The 21,379-nt window shown below is 41.8% G+C and overlaps 1 protein-coding gene across 2 annotated transcripts in view; it reads left to right on the top strand.

Moving 5' to 3' along the window:
* pdgfd (platelet derived growth factor d) overlaps nt 1–21,379 on the top strand; it is a 72,306-nt gene that overhangs the window by 33,053 nt on the left and 17,874 nt on the right. The window contains exons 2-4 of one of the 2 annotated variants that reach the window (XM_039792196.1): nt 4,158–4,347; nt 6,108–6,285; nt 18,175–18,234. In XM_039792196.1, coding sequence (XP_039648130.1) covers nt 4,158–4,347; nt 6,108–6,285; nt 18,175–18,234 — 428 coding nt within the window. The remainder of the gene's footprint in view (nt 1–4,157; nt 4,348–6,107; nt 6,286–18,174; nt 18,235–21,379) is intronic. The other variant, XM_039792203.1, reaches the window with a different exon arrangement.

The raw sequence follows: 21,379 nt of genomic DNA, 5'->3' as shown, positions 1-21,379 counted from the left end.
ATATTAATGTCCTGTTGTTCTGCATTGCTTTGCTGTTATTTTTTTCAGATTTTATTTATATATTATTAAATCATGATGAGCATATTATACTGTATGTTAACAAGGCTCGAAGTAAAAAGTAGTAATATTCTACCGTTATTGAAGGTTTTTACTATTCAATAGCTAAATAAAGATATGTTAGTCATATCAACGAATCTCATTTCATCTCAACACGTAGGCCTTGCCTACATGAAAGAGCAGTTTAAATGTTGGCTGTATCCAAGTTGTGTTGGTCATACTATAGAGCAGGGGTGTCAAACTCAACTTCACTAAGGGCCACACTTGGAAATAAGAATCACACCAGGGGCCAGACATACAGAGTTTATTGATATAATTTTATTTTATCGATTATTGCATATCTCATATAGCTTTCTCACTTACAGTTATGTCGACATAAAGCCATAAAAAAGTTCCTTAGCCATCAGAGAGTTTTGCAAATCAAGCAAAACAATGATGACATTTTTTACAGCAACCTCTTTCGCAGCCTAAATCTGAAAACTCTCTGCTTCTGGGGGAATTCTTGAGTCTCAAAGTCTGCAAATCTGCCAAATTCTGCTTTGAGTGTTGCATAATTACAGTTTGAAAAGAGTTTCCCGTCTTTTTGGTTTCTGCGCACAACTAGGCGGGCCAAAATCTATTGTGAACCTAAATTGATATGCGGGCCGGATCAAAACTTGCGAGGGGCCGGATTTGGCCCGCGGGCCTTGAGTTTGACACATGTGCTATAGAGTGATAGCTGATGTATAGTGAATAATACAGAAAATAAGGAACTTTAAATTGAATTGCATACTGAATCACAATATTGATAAAAAAAAAAAAAAAAAATCACAATTAGATTAGTTTTCCATATCGATCAGCCGTATTAGAAAGCTAGTTACAGAAAGTTATATATTCTCTTTAGTCCAGATAGGTCAGAGGTTAGGATCAGCTATAGAGCTATAAAGCAGTTTGAATCCAGATCAGCCGTTGAAACAATCTCTAAAGCTCTCAGCCCTCTGCTGCGCTCAGATAATACTCTTTTTCTACAACAATAGCAGTACCATTCTAAATATCATGCAAACTTCACAAGCAATTGTGGAAAAGGGCAAAAAGTTTCAGAAAAAAACAAAGCCGAATTAATGGATGTGACAACAAATTCCCTTTAGAAATAAAATGTACAGTAAGAGGGGCGTAGGTGAATGTGTCTATGTAACGTCTATGTATTTTTCTTACAATTTGAAGTTAGCTTACTCATCTTGCACTGGCATCCTGTTATTGCTCATTTTCTCTGTTGCCTGGAGAAGGTTCCTTGATATACATGATGATTGATGTTGTGTCACTTCTGTTTACCTGACAGCCACAATCTTTGCATTGTTGAGGAAAACTAGGGAGAGGTATTTCCCAGGGAACAACACTTCCAATGACTACTGCTTGTGGTTTTGATGGGATACCAGGCTTATCTCAACTTGTGGGTTTGTGCTAGGCCAAGAGCATTAACACACCAAAGTGTGCAGTAATACGTAAAACTCGGGGCCTTGAACAAATATTGTAGCTGTACTATAGTTCACAGATTCACAATGTATAAATATGATATGTGATGTGATTTCAGTGGCTGCCTGTGGGTGTTATTTGTCACTTTATGTGTATGACAAAAAGTAGAGTCAGATTGTAAAAAAAATGATGTCAGATCCATGTGTGTGGAAGTAAACTATGGACTTACAGTTTACCTAAGCTATAAGGGCTATCTGTCTATCTTATAAAAGTGATCTAACACTTCATAAATGTTTTCGAAATGCTGTGCCTTTTCCCGTATGCACAAATGTAAATTTCAGTAGGGAACATAAACATGCAGTGTTTGCTTGAGAAAAATTATGTACACTATAAAATACACACTCTGTATACAAAGAAATGATAATGATCACATACACATGAACACACATTTCCTCATGAACATATGCAAATACTCTGAGGCACACTCAAGCTGTCACACACACACACACACACACACACACACACACACACACACACACACACAGTTCCCCAGTGACCTTAGTGGGTGAAAGTTCCTGACACATAAGCACTTTTGTGACTGAATGGATCTCCACAGTCAGGCTTCTGATCAGCAGAGTGGAAGAATTTCTACAAAAACACACTCTGCCCCAACACACACACTCACGAATGCACACACACGCATATTGACACATTCACACAAGCATAAATGCTCTTGACTGAAAGTATGTGCTTTCTCACATCCAAATGCACACACACACACACACACAAACAGTTAATTGCTAGATCCAGAATTAGCAAAGGGTGTGACTCCTGAAGAATGACCGATGAGACAGAATTACTGACTGAAGCAAGAAGAAGAAGGGAGAGAGGGGATAGGACACAATTAAGGGAAGTTTGCAGTGAAGAGGTGGAGGAAAGGGCCAAAGCTTCATTATCATCTCCCAGGGGTGCAGGCTGCAGTGGCTTGATTATGCATTCAGCTTTCTCTCTCACAAAAACCACACACCACTCAGAAATTACAGCCCTGTCAGCCTACTTCAGCACACAGCCTGACCTTAGACTCTGTATGTTTCTGTGTGTATTTTTTCTAATTTTCAGGAAGTCAGCAGTAAAATGATGAGGGAAAAAGTTTTGTTGTGCAAGATCAAAACTTGATTTACAGTATGATTGAGTTGATTAATCAGGATGTGACATTCAGATGGCGTTCAGGTGTGATTATGATGTTAATCAGTACTGATGAGCAGTTATACTTATAACACTACTTTAAAAACTAAAGTAAAGCAATGAAGCTAATAACACAGAGCCCATGACATTTGTCATTTTATTTTTGTAGGTAGGTAGGTAGATGCTATCTCATTTTAGAATAAAGTATGTGCATGTGTTCGTGCATACGTGTGTGTGTGTGTGTGTGTGTGTGTGTGTGTGTGTGTGTGTGTGTGTGTGTGTGTGTGTGTGTGTGTGTGTGTGTGTGTGTGTGTGTGTGTGTGTGTTAGCGGTGAGCTAGTAAAGTAGACAGAGCACAGTACAGTAAAGATGCAGTGTTTTTGCTGTTGTGGCACAGCAGTGCAATGAAATTCACTGTAAAGACAGACACTGTTATATACACCCACTTTTCTAAGCGTACTTAAACAAATATGTTTTATGTGCTAGGTTCTATGTACAGTACATGCACAATATATTCCTTGTTGCCAGGTATACATTTTTCTTTTTTAGCCCAGACCAACAGTAGTGTCAGTTTGTCCATCTGTTGTTCTCAAGAGCTGCTACAGTATGAAACAGGATGCGATTCTTGGTCACCAGAGAATAATTCCTAATGGTTTTGGTGAATCACAAATTTCCCTTTGACCAGCATTTTGGTCCATGACTGACCTGTTTAACTCTCAAATTTGCTCTTGATATCCATGAGAGTTGGAAAAGGAATCTGACATTTTTTGTTGACCCCTTGACCTTTTCTCTAGAACCACCATCAGGCAACATTTTCCACTTGTACACAAGAAATATTAAAATCCAATGAGTGTGAAAAGGTCAGACTTATACTTTGGAACTAGGACTAGGACAGATACACAAACATATCCATGAACACCCTCAAAAACACAATGTTCGGCAGATCCACAACCAAGAAACTATACACAACCGTACAAAAAAATGAAGCGAAAAAAAAACGACAAATTGCAATTTTTAGGTGGATTTCTTTTAACCTTTAGACAGAGCCAGGTTAGCCGTTTTTCAGTATTCAAGCTAAGCTAACCGGCAGTTGGCTGTAAGTTCATATTGAAGGCCCAGTTATGAGAGATGTATCATCCTCTAATTTAATAATTGGCAAGAAAATGAATCAGCACTGTTAAGGTATTTCTTTATACATTAGGCTGAAAGTGCTGGAATTAAAGTACCTTTGCTGAGGTTATGTTATCATTAGATTGAAATGTCACCTTTGTATTTGTATTGTTCGTCCTTGTATGTTTTTGTGCTTGCGTCTATCTCTTCCATAAAAGTCTATTTGTTGTTCTTGCATATAGATTTCCATTTTGTGTTTCTGTGAACAAGCTGCTCTGCTTGTGTTAATTTACAACTGGACTAACTAACTGATTAGTTGTAACCACTAACAGACAGCAATCGCCTCACCACAGACTTGTACCGCAAAGAAGAAAACATCACAGTAACGTCAGTGGGTGGAGCCATCCCCAGTCCACGCTACCCCAACGCTTATCCCCGCAATCTGCTGTTGTCATGGAAACTGGTATCGCCACCAGGGAGCCACATACACCTGGAGTTTGACGGACACTTCGGCCTGGAGGAGGCTGATAATGGAGTGTGCAGGTAAAACATGAGATTCATAAAGATTGGGAAAAAAAACAGATGGAGAGTGGAGTGATGGAATTCAGAAAAGAGGATTAGAGCAGAGTAAAAAAAAAAAACAGACAAAAGGAGAGAGGGCTTATACCTGAATGGCCAAAAGAAGGATAAAGGTACAGAGCACAAAGAAGAGGAAGTATTGATGAATTACAAGCGGCTATAAAGGACGAAAGCCAGATGAAGGTAACAGTGATTAAAGAACCAGAGTGTGAGTGAGGAAAAGATGGAGAGGACCGTTTGGAGTAACAGAGAAGAAAGGTAAAGTTTATGGAGCAGAAGTCTCAAGTTGAAAGGACGTACAGCAACAGTAAAGTAACAGCAACAGTAAAATATGTGGAAATGATTTGTTAATGTATTAGCACACCAACAATAAGCTTCAGCTGTGATTGAAAGGATGTGAGAGAAATATAGGAAGGTGTGGGGGTGGCATCACTTTGAGAGAGATAAATAGTTGAAGTTTGTTTTATTGCCAAGAAGTATAAGATATAAGAGTTTGTCCTTGAGGGTTGAGGGGATAAAATAGACTTTTTAATCCCCATATGCAACTCAGCCATCTTTGTAAGCACTTTGCTGAAAAGACAATGGGGAGCAGCAAGGGAGGAAAGGGGGGAGTAATGATTTAGAAAGGTATGAAGAGGGAGGAAGGAGCTTTGCCCAGTTTTTCAAATATGTATCTGTGTATCTTGTGTGTGTGTGTGTGTGTGTGTGTGTGTGTGTGTGTGTGTGTGTGTGTGTGTGTGTGTGTGTGTGTGTGTGTGTGTGTGTGTGTGTGTGCATGCGTAAGAAGCACCGTGTGTGTGGTTGATAAATTGACTCACTAATTGACTGGGGAATTGACTGCTGTAAAGTTATCCAAAAACAAGCAAAATGCTTGTTATCTTATAGTTTGGAAGGGTGGTCCAGTTATTTGAGAATGCATCATAAATTTGTCTCATCACAGGTTTGGTCACTAAAGTTAAAGAATCTTAAGACCCTAAAATCAACCTAAACTTGGCTTATGAGTGTCAGAAGGAGCTAAATGTACACATAACTTTTAAGGAAAATTTGTTTATTTCAAATTGGGTCTTATTATCTTATTTTCATAGTGCAGGCTATTGTTTATGATAACACTGTACTCACCAAAGTAGTTGCTGAGATCTGGAAAAACTTTTACAAATAGGCTTATTAGCTTTCTTGCTGAGAGTTAGGTGAGAAGATCCAGTTCACTCTCGTACAAAATGAAGCTAGAACCAGCAGCCGCTTAGCTTAGCATTAAACTGGAAACACTAGAAAAATCCCCCGACCAGTGCCTCTAAAGCTCACTGATTAACATTTTCTATCTTGTTTGTTTAATCAGTACCAAAATAAAATTGTAGTGACGGCCAGATGTTTCCCTCGGTTTCTAGTCTTTATACTAAACTAAGCTAACCTGCTACTGGCTCCAGCGTCATATATTTAGCATACGGACACAAGAGTGGTATGGATCATCTCATTTCCCTCTGAGCAAGAAAGTGTATTAGCATATTTACCAAAATGTCCAACTACTGCCTAAATTTATACATAAAGCCGAAAGAAAGCACGCCTTAAATGAGCGTAATAATCTTTCATTGCACAAGAAACTCTATATAGTAAGTTTTTTTAAGTTTCAAAGTCTCAGCTTTTCAATTTTTTTATGTGCAAGTTTCATCCTCCATCTTTCACATTCATCTACCTCTCCTTCTCCATATCGCTCTCTCTCGCTCCAGGTATGACTTTGTTGAAGTGGAGGACCAATCAGAGACCAGCACTATAATTTGGGGTCGCTGGTGTGGGCAGAAGGCACCGCCTAGTCTTAACTCCAAAACCAACACGCTCAGAGTCACCTTCAAGTCTGATGATTACTTTGTTGCAAAGCCGGGATTCAAAGTCTACTACTCACTGCTGGTGAGGAATACACTTTCTCTCTCACACACACACACACACACACACACACACACACACACACACACACACACACACACACACACACACACACACACACACACACACACACACACACACACACACACACACACACACACACACACACACACACACACACACACACACACAGCTCCAGGTAAAATGCTTATTTTACCTCCACAATAAAACTGAGAGATGGGATGATAGGAGATATGTAGATGGGAGAGGAAGGCGGAAGGGAGAGAGGGAGCATCTAGTAACACTGTCAGTAAAATGCAAAAATGTATTGGCCAACTGTTCTTTTCTCACAAGTCCACTCGACAGTAAAAGAGAGATGGAGGTATAGGGGAAAGAGAGCAGAAGGGCAGGAGGGCAGGAGGGAGGGTGAGGATAAGAAAGTGTTCTCTTAAAGGCTGTCAAACAAACGGATAAGGAGATTAGCTTTGTCATTCTGTCAGGGAGAGGAACGAGAAAGAGAGACTGATTTGAAAATGTTATTTTGCCTATGAGCAGAAGGAAAAGGGGAAGAGAGAGCAGCTGTTGGAATGTTCCCTGGCTTCCTCATTTAGGAGTGCAGAAGAGAGAGAGGGGGAGAGACACAGCATCACAGGCAGGGTTGAACTGGTGGCATTGCTTATTATCGGAGAAAAGAGTGGTATGCGCACAGATGGAGTAAAGGGCAAGACAGAGAGAGAGAGAGATACTGTATTTGCAGAAGATCTTTTACTTTCATACATTTATGACATTACAGCTCCTGTGATAGCAGTTACCCTGGCTCTCATCACAATTTGTACTAAAACCTCTACACATTCCCAGCAACAATCTAGGAAACACAGAGATTTTTTACTTGAGGGATAAGGCTGTGAGTTTCTTATTGTCAACAAATCCCATGAAAACCAATTTAACCTTTGCTAGGCATTACTTAACGTCCCTACCCTGTATGTGCAACTCAATACAAAGCTCATTGGTTTCTACTGAAGATGTTAAAAGAATTTTTCTTTAAGGGTTTGGTAATTATCAGCTGGGCACTGTAGTTTATAGCAAATGTCATTCAAACTGGAGTAAACTGTGCATTTTTTGGGGACTATTTTTAGTGGTGGATCAATACATATTTGGTATGTTAGCTATTATTAGTGGCAGCAGGGATTTATGAGGGATTGACTCAAAAAAAAACAGTACCCATGTTCATCGCAATGTAATAACATGACCCAATATAGTTGTGTGTGACTCATTGATGTGTTTTTATTAGTTTTTGAGCAATAATATCACAGAGGAACACTGTAAGATATTGTACATCAGGCTTAGCTACACATACAGTACTTGTCACGCCTTTAAGTAACAGTATTAATGTAAAACTATTCAATTACAAGTAAAAGCTTAAGTTAAACTTCAGGTTGTCAAAGTATTATCAACAGTACTTTTAAAAGGTCCCATGGCATGAAAATTTCACTTTATGAGTTTTTTTAACATTAATATGCACTCCCCCAGCCTGCCTATTAGTTCCCCAGTGGCTAGAAATGGCGATAGGTGTAAACCAAATCCTGGTATCCTGCTCTGCCTTGGAGAAAATGAAAGCTCAGATGGGCCGATCTGGAATCTGGAATCTCCTTATGAGGTCATAAGGAGCAAGGTTACCTCCCCTTTCTTTGCTTTGCCCGACCAGAGAATTTGGCCCACCCATGAGAGAGAGATATCATGGCTTTCAAACGAGCAAAGTGGCAGTTCTGAAGGTGAAATGGATACCCTACACCATTACACCACCACCACCAGCCTGCCCAGTGGTAACAAGGCATGATGGATCCATGTTCTCATTCTGTTTACACCAAATTCTGACTGGACCATCTGAATGTCTCAACAGAAATTGAGACAAATCAGACCAGGCAACATTTTTCCAGTCTTCCACTGTCCAATTTTGGTGAGCTTGTGCAAATTGTAGTCTAATTTTCCTATTTTCAGTGGAGATGAGTGGTACCCAGTGGGGTCTTCTGCTGGTGCAGCCCATCTGCCTCAAGGTTGTGCATGTTGTGGCTTCACAAATGCTTGCTGGATGTTTTTCCTTTTTCAGACCATTCTTTGTAAACCCTAGAAATGGTTGGCGTGAAAATCAGACCAGCCCGTCTGGCACCAACAACCATGCCACGCTCAAAGTTGCTTAGATCACCTTTCTTTCCCATTCTGACATTCAGTTTGGAGTTCAGGATATTGTCTAGACCTGGACTACAACCCTAAATGCATTGAAGCAGCTGCCATGTGATTGGTTGATTAGATAATTGCATTAACGAGAAATTGAACAGGTGTTCATATATATATATATATATATCAGTGTTGTCCCTGAACGCATTCATTGAACGATAGTTCATGAACTCGTTCATATTTTGGGTGAACATGAACTGAACATACTGTATTACTGCCTGATGAACATTACTGTGGACTCATTCATTCTGGTGTCTGAGAACGGCACGCTCTCTCAGTTTAACTTTGTTCAATAGGGCACCTGATTTCTATAGAGCCTTCCAGGCGAAAACCCAGCTAAAACACACCGTAAACAGGCCTTAATATGTAGCGGAAAAAACACCCAATCTGGCAACACCAGCCACCAGTGTCGCACCGCCGCATGCGTCATCAAAACAAAAAGCAGCATGGAGGCGACGAAGCTTCGTATAATCAATGACAAGGTCGGTGAGGATGCAAAAAATCTTACATTTCTGTGCAAACTTTGCCTGCCGGCTTTCAAAAAGAAGATCTGCACTTCAGTCACATCCACAGCAAACCTGAAACGGCACATTGAACTGATTGGGTATGAAGATGAAATCTGACGCATAGTTTCAGTGTTTAAACTGATAAAATAATTGCTGTCTGTGGTTCTATATGGGCTGTGGCAATAATTTTGAAAAATAATAGCTCGCAGCAACATATGGAAAAAAAGAACTATCAACTAGTTCATTTTTGGAACTGTGAACTTAGTTCAAAATTTTGAAGTATGAACTATGAACTGAACTAGTTCATTTTAACATTTGTGAATTGAACTTTGAACTAGTTCATGTAGAAAGTGAACTTTCCCAACACTGTATATATTAATGTGTAAGCTACAGCTGGTTGAATTGGAGGTAATTTGAAAAGGCACAGGAAAGTAGATTTAAAAGCATTTGAAGTCACACAAAATTTCAAATACCAGCTAAAAAAATCACCAGTAAAGTGATGTCTCTATAATAGAAATGCAGATGACCTAAAGGCCCTACACTACAACAAATCCATATGTGCCAGGTTGATATGGTAACCAGCATACATGGCACACAGTGTAAGGGCAACACAGCCATAACAAGCTGTATGTTTGAGCCAGATGAGCTTTTAACGACCCCAACTAAAAATACTAGTGAGCCACGTTACCGCGTTCAATCCAACATAATGACAACATAGTAAATTAAATAATAAGTACCTCAAAATATAATTGCCTTATCTCTCTCTCTCTTAGACTCTTACTGCTTCTCTCCGTCTTCCCTCCCTCCTCACTACTTGTTATAATTCTCCTCTGGTCAATTAATTACACCTCTGTACATGTAAAACAGAAGCTAGCTCCTGAGGTTTATCTTATTTGATCTGTTTTACCCATTTTCCAAAGAGCTCCTGTGTTTGTGTGTGTATTTGTATCTTTCCATTTTTCACTCACTCACACAGCTTCCCTTCAGCTAGACTGAAGCGGTGTGTGTGGCTTAATTTAGCAAGTCTAATTTATTCTCTCCAGACCTGTCGAACAGATAAGAGGGAGAAGGAGAGGAGGCAGCAATGAGGAGAGAAAGAAGAGAGAGGCAGAGAGAGAATAAGGAGAGGCAGCATTGGAAGGAGAGAACAGGTGTCTGAGATGGTATCAGCATGTCAGCTAATGACTAAAACAACCTGAACTGAGAGAGGCAGACCAAGAGAGAGGCATTTGTGAGGTAGTGAGCTTTGAGGTTGACTAGATAAAGGAAAAACCATGAGGGAAAGCAAAATATGGTCTGTGTGTGTGTGTGTGTGTGTGTGTGTGTGTGTGTGTGTGTGTGTGTGTGTGTGTGTGTGTGTGTGTGTGTGTGTGTGTGTGTGTGTGTGTGTGTGTGTGTGTGTGTGAGAGAAAAGGTAGAGTCAAATGAGATGGAAGCATAAAAGGGGAAAAGAGACTGAATAAAGACCAAAACACACTTTTATTACTAAACCTCTGCCATGTTTCAAATATGTGTGGGTCTTGTCTTGTTTAATACCCAAGCAGACACAATCATCTCTGATCACATGGGAGTCACAATTTTCACCAGAGAAAAAGGCCAATGGGAGAGTGTGAACTGTGACATGCAGGAAAAATGACATGTATTGCTGCTCTAATTGACCTTTTGTGGCTGCTTGTTAATTAGACAAGCAGTGCTGGTGTTCTCTCTTTAGACTCAGCCACTTCATGAATCTTGGATAGCTATTTGATCAGTCTGTCTCATTAAACTAAAGCGTCTCAAACTATTTCAACACATACTAACGCTTAAGGCATAATGATATGATGCCTGATCCGTTCAACCACTGGATGATCTGAGGATAGGAGAACACTGATCTGTCAGTAAAAGCCATGAAGATGACCATTTGTCTCGCTTGTAGTCCCATCAGTATGAGTTATACATGTTTGTGTTCTGCACAATTGTCACAGGTAGCTGCTGAACTGTTGTTGTTGTAACTTAACTGCTGAAGTGCCAATTTACTCTCCATTTTTCTTTTCCTCATCTCTAGGTGATTACAAAATGGCTTCAGGAGCATTTACACTACTCGCTGTGTTAGAGTGATTGAATGGAGTGAATGGAGAGATTGTATAAAACTCATGAATTTTAATCATATATGAGACACTTGTAATGACAAGTGTAAATGGGGTCTAACTAGGTTGACAACATTTCAGATCGGGTCCTATTATCCTTGGGTCTATTTTGGATTGGGTCTCTTTAAATAAGAAACTTTCTTTTTAAACAATAAGTTTGGGTAGGTTTTTACAGACTGGGACCTAAATTGACTTTTATGTCTAACATAAGACTGCTACCCCCTCTGAAGAAACAAAAGCCTACCAACTGCAGGCAACACTCCAGTCAAACAGAGGCCTTACACATTATTCATGTCACGGTTTCCCCCCAAATCATTATTCTTTGATCCTTTTAAAATCCTGTTTTCAGCGGGTGTGATTCGTCATCTGCAGAGCTTGCTACATGAAGTAATGAGTGCTTTTGAATTGCATAAGATAAACATTTTAGGAGCTATTTGGTTAGAGAGAAAAAATAACTCTATAAGTGCACAAATCATTATATTTATAGTGAACAGAAGCAGCTCTGAGTTTATCTTTAGACAACTTCAGAACCTTATAGATTTTATTATTTTTTTCCAAATATTGATTTTTCTGTATGAAATTGTAAGTAACAAGTTACAGTAACAGTAATACATTTTGGGTGGGTAGTCCTGAGAAGAAGTGCTGCTTAGCCAGGTGCAGTGGGAAAAGTTTAGGTCATATTATCCAAGTTAGTTGGCAGAATCCCATTCTGAGTCATCCGACACATGTGCTACTCATACAGAGTGGAGACACGGAATATGACAGAAAATGAAACCAACAACACCTGTGTGTGTGTGTGTGTGTGTGTGTGTGTGTGTGTGTGTGTGTGTGTGTGTGTGTGTGTGTGTGTGTGTGTGTGTGTGTGTGTGTGTGTGAGTGTGTGAGTGAGAGATAATGCTTAATGATTAACAGAACAAATCAAACACTTTCAAGTATCATGTTATATCATCATTAGTGTGTCGTTGATGTGCTTTTGATTTGAGTGTTGTTGACATGTCTTTTTTAGATGTTCTTGGTGGCACTACTTTATTTCTGTTTAGCAGTCCCTAAGTCCTCCAAAGTACCGAGCTGTGGGTTTGCGAACACCAAGCCAGCCATTGTTGCTTCTGCTGGAATTTCAGTGAAGATGTACATTTCCAGTAATTTAATGACCCTGATATATTAACATAAATGTACTGCAGATTAAGACCAGAAGTGACACAGTAAACCACATGAAAAGCATTTTCCAGGCTTCAACATGAAAATGAGCTAAGACTCAGTCACAGATGAGACAGCATAAATGTGTCCGGTGTGATTTATCTACTAACTTGAATGTCCTCTGGCTGTAAGCGAGATAACCGGTCACGCGGAGTAAAAGTCAACAGGGAAATTCTCTTGCCTTCCTCCCCATCTCCTTCACACACTTAATCCTCAGACGCTCCAGTGTCCAAACTGTACAAAATGGAGGTTGAAAAGGGTAGCTCCCTGGTGTCCCCTCCAGTAGACTGCAACTGTAAATAAGAATCTGTTCCCTCACCACCGGTGAATATGGCGTCATTGCTGGAAATATTACTTTTAGCTTTTATAACAAATATTGCTTCCGAAAGTGTACTCAAAATTATGTTCAGAAACAATTCAGCCAAAAAATGAGCTTATTTTAGTAAATTGACAAAACCAAAAAAAGTCTTGTTTGTTCTGTGGACTACTTTTTATTTTTGAAGCAAGAGTTCCAGATGTAGCCACCACATTTTGCATGCCATTTCTTAACATTACATGAAGTTAACAGAGGCTAATTATGAGACATCATATAATCCAAAATGTACAAATGCTATATTTTCATGTGATTTATAATGCTCTGTATAGCAAAATGTAAATCAGTTACAGTAATGTGTAGATTGTTAGGGTGCCCTCACACCTAGCCTGCTTTTGTGTGAATCAAACTGGTTCTTGTGGTGTGAAAGCAAAGCAGACCAACCACAGGCTTGTGTGATAGAATACGTGATTTTAGCATGCGTTCAAAAGATAAACTACTATTGAATCCATCTGCTGACTGTGACCTGTCAAGAAAGTATATACGCTATGTACATGATTATATTTGGTATCCCCTGCAATATTACAGTACAAGACGCCTTTTTTCGACATGTTCATCTGTTTTTGACACCAGAGAAGATAAATAAGCAAAGTGCAGCATGACTCGCTGTCATTCACCTGAAATTGATTTTCCCACACAGATGCAGTATGACTGATGAAAACTGATGAATGAATGAGTTACCAGTAAGTCCATATGAGTAACTCCTCTTGATTTGATTATTATTATAAAGCAGTGTGAACATTAAATGCACAAGAACTAAAAGGTCAAAATAAGTAAACCAAACTACAGTTGGAAAAGTTTTTCATCAGTTTAAAACATCAACAATCTACTTTCTAATGAGTTTCAACAAATATAAATTTGCAAAAAGCAAGCAATAATACAAAAATAAGCAAGAGATAAGTATGTGAGAGGGTAAAAGTTTGGTACTGTAGCTGGCAGGTGACTACAGCCTGGATGCTCAGAGATTTTCAGTCATCCCTCTCCGTGGCTCAATAATTTTCCCGACCCTATTAAGTGGCCCAGATGTGCTTGATGAGGCATTTAACCTTAAAAGGAAATGAGACTAGGACTCTGTAAACACACATTTATACACACACACACACACACACACACAGAAAACCTTCTGACCTCAATCACAGCTGGCTTGGGTTTGCGTTTAGGTCTATGAGTACATTTATCGAAACTCCACGAGAATGCGAGAATCTGTAAAACTAAAACTTTGCACGACAGGCTTTGATGTCAACTTTGCAGACACATACACACACACACACACACACACACACACACACACACACACACACACACACAAAGTGAGGGTACAGTGTATTTGATGTGTGGTTGAGACAGATTTACTGTTCCATATTGACTAAAGATAGTATTTAAGACTCTACAAGGAGAGGGATTTGATTGCCAGTGAAATTGTATGTGTGTGTAAAAAGGGTGATGCCAGAGACAGCTTATGTGTGTGTGTGTGTGTGTGTGTGTGTGTGTGTGTGTGTGTGTGTGTGTGTGTGTGTGTGTGTGTGTGTGTGTGTGTGTGTGTGTGTGTGTGTGTGTGTGTGTGTGTGTGTGTGTGTGTGTGCGTGTATCGAAGAGAAAGAAAACGAGAAGAATGTGTGTATGTGTTCCAAATATGTCATGATGAGTGCTTATCATCTAAACGTGCTTTGACCAGAGTCGGATTGCTTCCACAAACACACAGAGAGGCATGCTGTGAGCAGCTTCACCTGGAATTCTTTTAGGACTTTCCTGACATATTGACAGACCATCAGCTAGACAGGCAGACACATATTGCCAACCTTACATAACATGTGAAACTCCATCCCATCTCCGACAAGCTTTGTTTAAAGGCAACTATTCGAATAGTAAAATAGTAAGAGCATTGGAGTGATACTGTAAATGTAATCCATTTGCCTTTAGCTGCACCCTTTACATGTGGTTTTCCTGCAGTTGCCTCCCCTCAACCATCACTTACAGAAACTGTGAGCAAATGAAGAAATATACACAACATGAATATCATGTCTGAGAAAAAAAAAAGAAATAAACCAGGAATAACCACTAAAGTGCAACAATGTTTTAGAGTCAGTCGGCTATCCAACGCAGATACACTTTCAATACAGTTTCTGCAACAGTAGGAACGACAGTTATGTATTTTGACTCCAGATTCTATGAGTAAAGGCATAGCCCTCTAAGAGCTGTTGCTATTGGGTGTATCCCTCGCGCATGCATAGTCGAGAAGATTTATTTCACGCCCTTGTTCCCTCCACAGGCCTCTCTTACGTCCGTAGTTACTGTATATTACAGCTGCGAGACCAGAGATCCGCTCCCAACATCAGCAATTTTCTTCAGCCAATGTTAGTGAAGCAGGTGGCCTGGATCTTAGAGGACTATGCCTATACTCATAGAATCTGGAGTTACAATACGTAACTATTGTTCTATTTTGTATAGGCTTCACCCTCTAAGAGCTGTTACTGTTGGGTTAAGGGCGAAGCTGATGTAGTCAATGCCACCTGTGACACCAAGTACACTAAGTAGTGCAACGAGACACCCTAACCTCTCCAAGCGCTCCCGTTCAGCGGCCAGGGCAACAGCTGTTGGCTTATCACTGCAGGGTAGGAGATCGCACAGTCCAGCTACGACAGTGTGTCCCTGTGCCATATGGCAGCTGTCATGATGATGATGTCCCCCGGGTCAGGAGCCATGGCGCGCTTGTGTGTTCTAGTGCCACTAGAATGGCCGCCAGGCTCACTTCCTGAATGCGAGCCAGGAGACAAGGAGTTAGGGTTATAGGGGGAAAAGCGAGACCAGTCTCGCGCCTTCATAGAGAACCACAGTCCGCATTGTGCATTCTCTCGTGAGGCAAACTGATCCACTTTCGACCTCCGAACCTGTTCCACACCATCTGAATGAGAGTGGGATTTACTTTCCGCACATTGTGAGAGGGACCCCCCACGACATTAAGTCTCCCGTGGTTTAGTAACCCCGGAGTGTACGCTGCTCTGATTAAGAGCAGGTGTCTGTGTGACCACAGCAGCAGGCTCCTGGCTATTTCTAATAGCCAGGCTGAGTGTACCCGCCGCTTTTATGTAGTCTGTTCTTATTGACACGTCTACCTGACAGACTCAGATCATTGTTTCAGCACTTTAGCACCATGGCAGGCTCCAGGTAGTGAGGAGAGATGGAGGATTTCCCCATCTCCCTCCCACAACCTCGGACTCAGACTTGCCCTGCCATCCAACGAGAGATGAGTCTGTCTCTGTTACGTGTGACGTCACCCTCCCAAGGGGAAACCCCGATGATAGAGCACGGGGGGTTTCGACTAGGCCAAGTTTGACTGTAGACAGGAAGATATGGTCAGCATGTGCCTCTTGTGACGTGATGGGTGCGGGCGGCCGAACCATCTCAGAATTTTTCCTCATGTGCGTTTGTGTTTACTCATGTCCTAGAGGAGCCACTTCGTGACCTGCGGGCATCAGCACCAGCAGACGCATCACTGACAGCGCTGACACCACCCTGTGAGGCACAATGTGTGACAGTGGAGAGTTTAATGCATGCCGCGTTTATGTCCACACCAGATAAACTACCGCCTGTTAGGGGATCGGCAATCCCTGCCAGTTTATGGCCAATTCAGTGTTTGTAGATGCTGCACAGCCTCTACTGTGTTGAGTGCAGCTCTCTCTGAGGGTGGCATAAGGATTATGTCATCTAACAGAACCATGATCCTCTCTGCGTAATGGCTGAAAAACTGCCTTGATACATTAGGAGGGCGTATGATGGGCCAGAGATTAGCAGAATGGCAGCCTGTTGTAAATTGAACTCCCAGGAAGGAGAAGAACAGGAATTTTCTGTGTTTGGGGATGACCAGAATGTGAAAGTGCCCTCAGGTCGATGGAAGTGAACCAATGGCTGGGTACACTGAGACGCATATACAGCAAAATGGTAGTTCCAGGATACACCAGTTGAACAAAGACAGGTCTAGCATCGGAGGAAATAACAGGAGTAAAACGTCATTCTCCTCCTCTGGAGGGACGCGGGAGATTAGGCTATTGCATATTTTTCCAGCAGCTCCGCCAGCTCTGACATCAGAGCTGTTATCTGAACTTAAGATAGCATGATAGTTTTTACCACGGCGTTAAGAACGGGGAGGGCTGGCGAATTGATGCGTATAGCCGTTTGCTATTAGCTTCAACATCCATGTGTTCATCATGGGTAACATGCTTTTCCACATAGCACAGCGTTTCAAGAACAGGCACGCGCATGTCTGTGTGTTGTCTGTTTACATAGCAGTGAGTATCGTGCCCTCCCCGCCGCTGTGTGAAGCAATTTGTTTGTTTCTCACAAGCCGTGGTAGGCAGAGTCGAAAGTGCAGCTGCTGCACGATATATGCTGGGGATGCATATATCAGCGACCGAAATGTGTATTCAGATCAGAATACCGAAAGACAAGGCCTGCTAAGGGGGACTCAGGACACTCACTACTCTGCGTAATCAGCTGGGAGTTGGAGAATAACTGAGTAGGCTATCAATATGCACTTTGAATGGGTGTTTGCTCCTGTTAATTCTGACACAGTGTGGCTGGGCATCACCTGCGTTACTGCATGTGAGCGTGGCGGCGAGCCTGCCTGTGTGTGTGAGGGGAACGTGTCTCAGTAGCCACAAGATGCTCAGAAGGGACAAAAGCGGACTGAGAGGAAACTGCTCTTTAGGTTGTTTCCAACTCTCAGCTGGAGTGAGACATGCGTTCCCGGCGCCCCGTCATTGTCACTGCCACTGACGCCACGGTTTGCGAGTCGGCTCAGGGGTGGATTGGACCAGTTGGGTGCTGCCCGCAGGGCCTTATGGTCGCATCGGTTTGATGTTTGGCGGGGGATACCGCCGCAGGGGAGGGGGTCGGTACAGTGGAGCTGGAGCTGGGGCTTGGGGAGGAGCAGTCGCAGCCTGCGGAGCGCATCTCCTCAAGCTGACATCTTGGTGCCGCTGTTGTGGCCGAGGCACCGCTCTCCAGGATGTGCGTTTCTGCATCCCCTCCACTACCTATAGCTCGTGGCTGTCCAAGCTGCGGTCCAAACAACCCACCAGGGGCAATAGGACCGTCCAAGAGCACACGTCTGCTATTGGCTGGGAGTTGTGACCTGTGCAGATGTTCCGCTGTTACGCGGCGGCCAGATGTTGATATAATTCCGGGGGACAGCCAAAGCTTAGCGGTCACGGCGGAGACAGCAGAGCGATGTTCTGCGCCGCAGTCACCTAGGCAGCACACAGGTGCACGCAGTCAGTGAAGCAAGCATGGATCTGGTCCTGGGGAAATGGCGGTGTGGGCTTCCGTCGGCTGAAAAAAGGTCTTCGGAAGCAGGTTGAAGGCCAGGCTCTGCCGCAGTGGCAGGACTGCTGGGAACTCCGTTCTGTACGGATTCTCGTCCATTGTCTGCTCATTTGATCACCTAATAATTGGTTATTTCTGCTGTCCATTCCTGCAGTTTGACTCTCCTCTGCCTGCATCCATCACCAACTGGGAGGTTGTCACTATTCCAATGTTGGTGAGTCATGCACACACATACAAACTTTAAAGGTGTGATAGAATGCAAAACCGATTTTACCGTCATAGTTGAATAACGACAGTACGGTGGGTAAATAGGACATACATAGAAGTTCAAAATCCCATTGACACTTACTATGAAAATCTCATATTTTGAAACTGCCGCTGAAAACGGGCGAATCTCAACAAAGCTAGTTGCTTACGTAAGCATCTCAGGACCTGTACCTTTGTCACGCCCATGGGTGTATTAAGAGAACGGTCACGCCCCAACATTTACATAGGCTACACAACTGACCTGAGATCAGGTAGTCTTCGGAATCTAGGTCGCGCAGATCTCTGCTATTCCATTACAAAATTCACTTCTGAAACTTTTTTATGCGAGAAATCAACTATGAAAAGCTCAAATATGGGCCGCTTTACGAAAATGGATGGCTAATTGCAAATTTTGTCCGACTGTGTGTCGGAGTTCAGCGGCCGGTGCTGCCTGTGTTGTTGCCTCGCCGCCTGGCCTGCCTTCCTTCACAGACCCCGGCCTGCTGTGAGCTCGATTGAGCTCAGTTACTGCTGGCAGCCCACAGCACTCCATACCCGCGCAAAGTCACCTTTTTTTGGGCTAATGGACTACCAAACGCCGCTGCTCTGACAGAGCTCCAGGGCCTGCAACTCCCCTCTTCCTGCTAGCTGAATGCCCGGTGTATGTGAGTGAGAGCACGGTCAGCGAGCTTGTTACGCCAGCAATCTCTTACCACAGGTTCTAGTTAATCTTTTAATGTGTGTAATTATAATGTGTTGAGTTATTTAAACGAACGATTGGGGAAATAAACGCTGCTTGTCCGCGAGTCTCATTGATAGAGCCTGCGGCTGGATGTAGCTCTATCAATGAGAGCTAGCTAGCCTCCTCTTAGAATTCCTCTGAAATTCACAAATATTCATTAACTTGAAATTGGACACTGTTGTCAGCTTTACAAAACATTTAGGTAGATGTTGTATAAGTGGCGTGACGAAATTCAAACTGTAAATATACTCGAATTACGCCGAAAATGAAGCCAACTATCCGTGATTTGTATCTACACATAGCTAGGATTGAAGGGACAGTCGCAGCTAACGAAACCCCTAATCTTCACAAATATTCATTAACTTGAAATCGGACACCGTTGTTAGCTTTATAAGACCTTTAGGTAGATGTTGTATAAGTGGCGTGACGTGTGTAACATGTGGTAAGAGACTGCTGGTGTAACAAGCTCGCTGACCGCGCTCTCACTGTCACACACGGGCCATTTAGCTAGCTAGCTGGAAGAGGGGAGCTGCAGGCCCTGGAGCTCTGTCAGGGCAGCAGCGTTTGGTAGGCCATTAGCCCAAAAAACGGTGACTTTGCATGGGTATGGAGTGCTGTGGGCTGCCAGCCGTGACGGCGCTCCAAGTACCTCATAGCAGGCCGGGGTCTGTGAAGGAAGGCAGGCCGGGTGGCGAGGCAGCAACACAGGCAGCACCGGCCGCTGAACTCCGACACACAGTCTTACCAAATTTGCAATTAGCCATCAATTTTCGTAAAACGGCCCATATTTGAGCTTTATATAGTCGATTTCTCACTTAAAAAAGTCTCAGAAATGAATTTAATAACGAAATAGCCCGACAAACAATGTATAACTTTGCAGTGTCTGAAATATGAGACCTGCTGTCGAGTCTCCCATGTGTTTCTATGTAGTTTGCTCAAACCAATCAGCGCATATATATGAGCATACCATATTTGGAAGAAAAGCTCTTGTTCCACATAGAGCCATATTCACAGGGTAGTTAAGGGCCTAATAAAATAGCATTCAGGCAATTTTCAGCCCAACCAATGTTACATACCCTATTAGGAGACCTTAAGGAACAGTGCAAAATACCCTATATAATCATTCTATCACCCCTTTAAGAATTTAAGAATAGTTCAAATCCAAGAATTAAAATGTAATAGGCACGCTTGACCTCCGTTATAATTAGAGATATTTTTTGGCAGAAAGAGCTCACACATTAACCATTGAATGGAAGAATGAATAGATCTGTATTTAATAGTTTTGTACAAAATAAAAAATAAATGTACAGCTAGGGAAATATCATCACCATCATAAGTTTTATACAATATTTTCAAACTAATGTTTTAATTCTCTTGTTTCAAACTGTTTTTTTGCAGATACTGTTTATTGCACAAAAAGTATGATATTCCAACATAGCCTACCTGCCTTCCAACCCTGTCACCTGATACCAAATATAGGTTTTCGGGGAACAATGGCTACACCATACTGTAATATGACAAATGGTCCATTTGCATAGGCTACACCCACAAACAGAATACATTCATGCATGTATGTACTTATTTATTTCCAAAGTTGTTTTTATAAGTACATTGGTGTAATTTGTGTGTACGAGCATTGGGGTTCAGTGACATGTGTCCATAATAATTAGTGTGCATTGGGCAGCGTGGCAGTTGTTCTGCATGGATTGAAAATGGTTATGTGTGTGGGTGTATGTTTTTTCTGTGTGTATGTATGGATATGTCACTGCCAGTGCAGATGGCATGTACATGTGCATCTTGTTGGCCTCCTCCACTTTATATTCAAATGGAGCTCTGAAAAACATCTACTCTGTGGGTTTTCCCAGTGATTTGTGGTCGTTTTACATTAAGATCATGTTGGCACATTAATGAGAAAATACAAAGTGTGATACATTAATTATATTTATTTTTAGATCTCAACCTCTAATTGGTTTTACAACTAACTCGAAATGAAAGCAAAATACATTTTAAACAATTTATAGTTAAAGTAAAGATGACAATATGTAGTTATTTGAAAAGTAATCGAATGGACCTTTTGACTTTTGTCATATGTCAAAAGCTATGTCTGAAATGTTCAATGCTTGCAAAGAAAACCAATGTTTCCTCAGCTGCAGAAGCACCCCTTCTATATCTGTGCATAAAGCTATTGCTTCCAAATTTTGTAAAAAAACAAACATAAAACACTGCAAAAATCCTTGTGACGCGTTTCCCAGCTCTCCAGTAACCCTTTAAATAGGATTGTATTATAGTTGTGGGTTTAGGGCTGGGTACCAAACGTCGATACTTTTATGGTATCAAAAAACACACACACACACACACACACACACACACA

Source organism: Perca fluviatilis, chromosome 2, assembly GCF_010015445.1.
Source record: "Perca fluviatilis chromosome 2, GENO_Pfluv_1.0, whole genome shotgun sequence".
NCBI lineage: Eukaryota > Metazoa > Chordata > Actinopteri > Perciformes > Percidae > Perca > Perca fluviatilis.
Note: the sequence above shows the minus strand (reverse complement) of the source record. Positions and strands in the feature narration are given on the sequence as shown.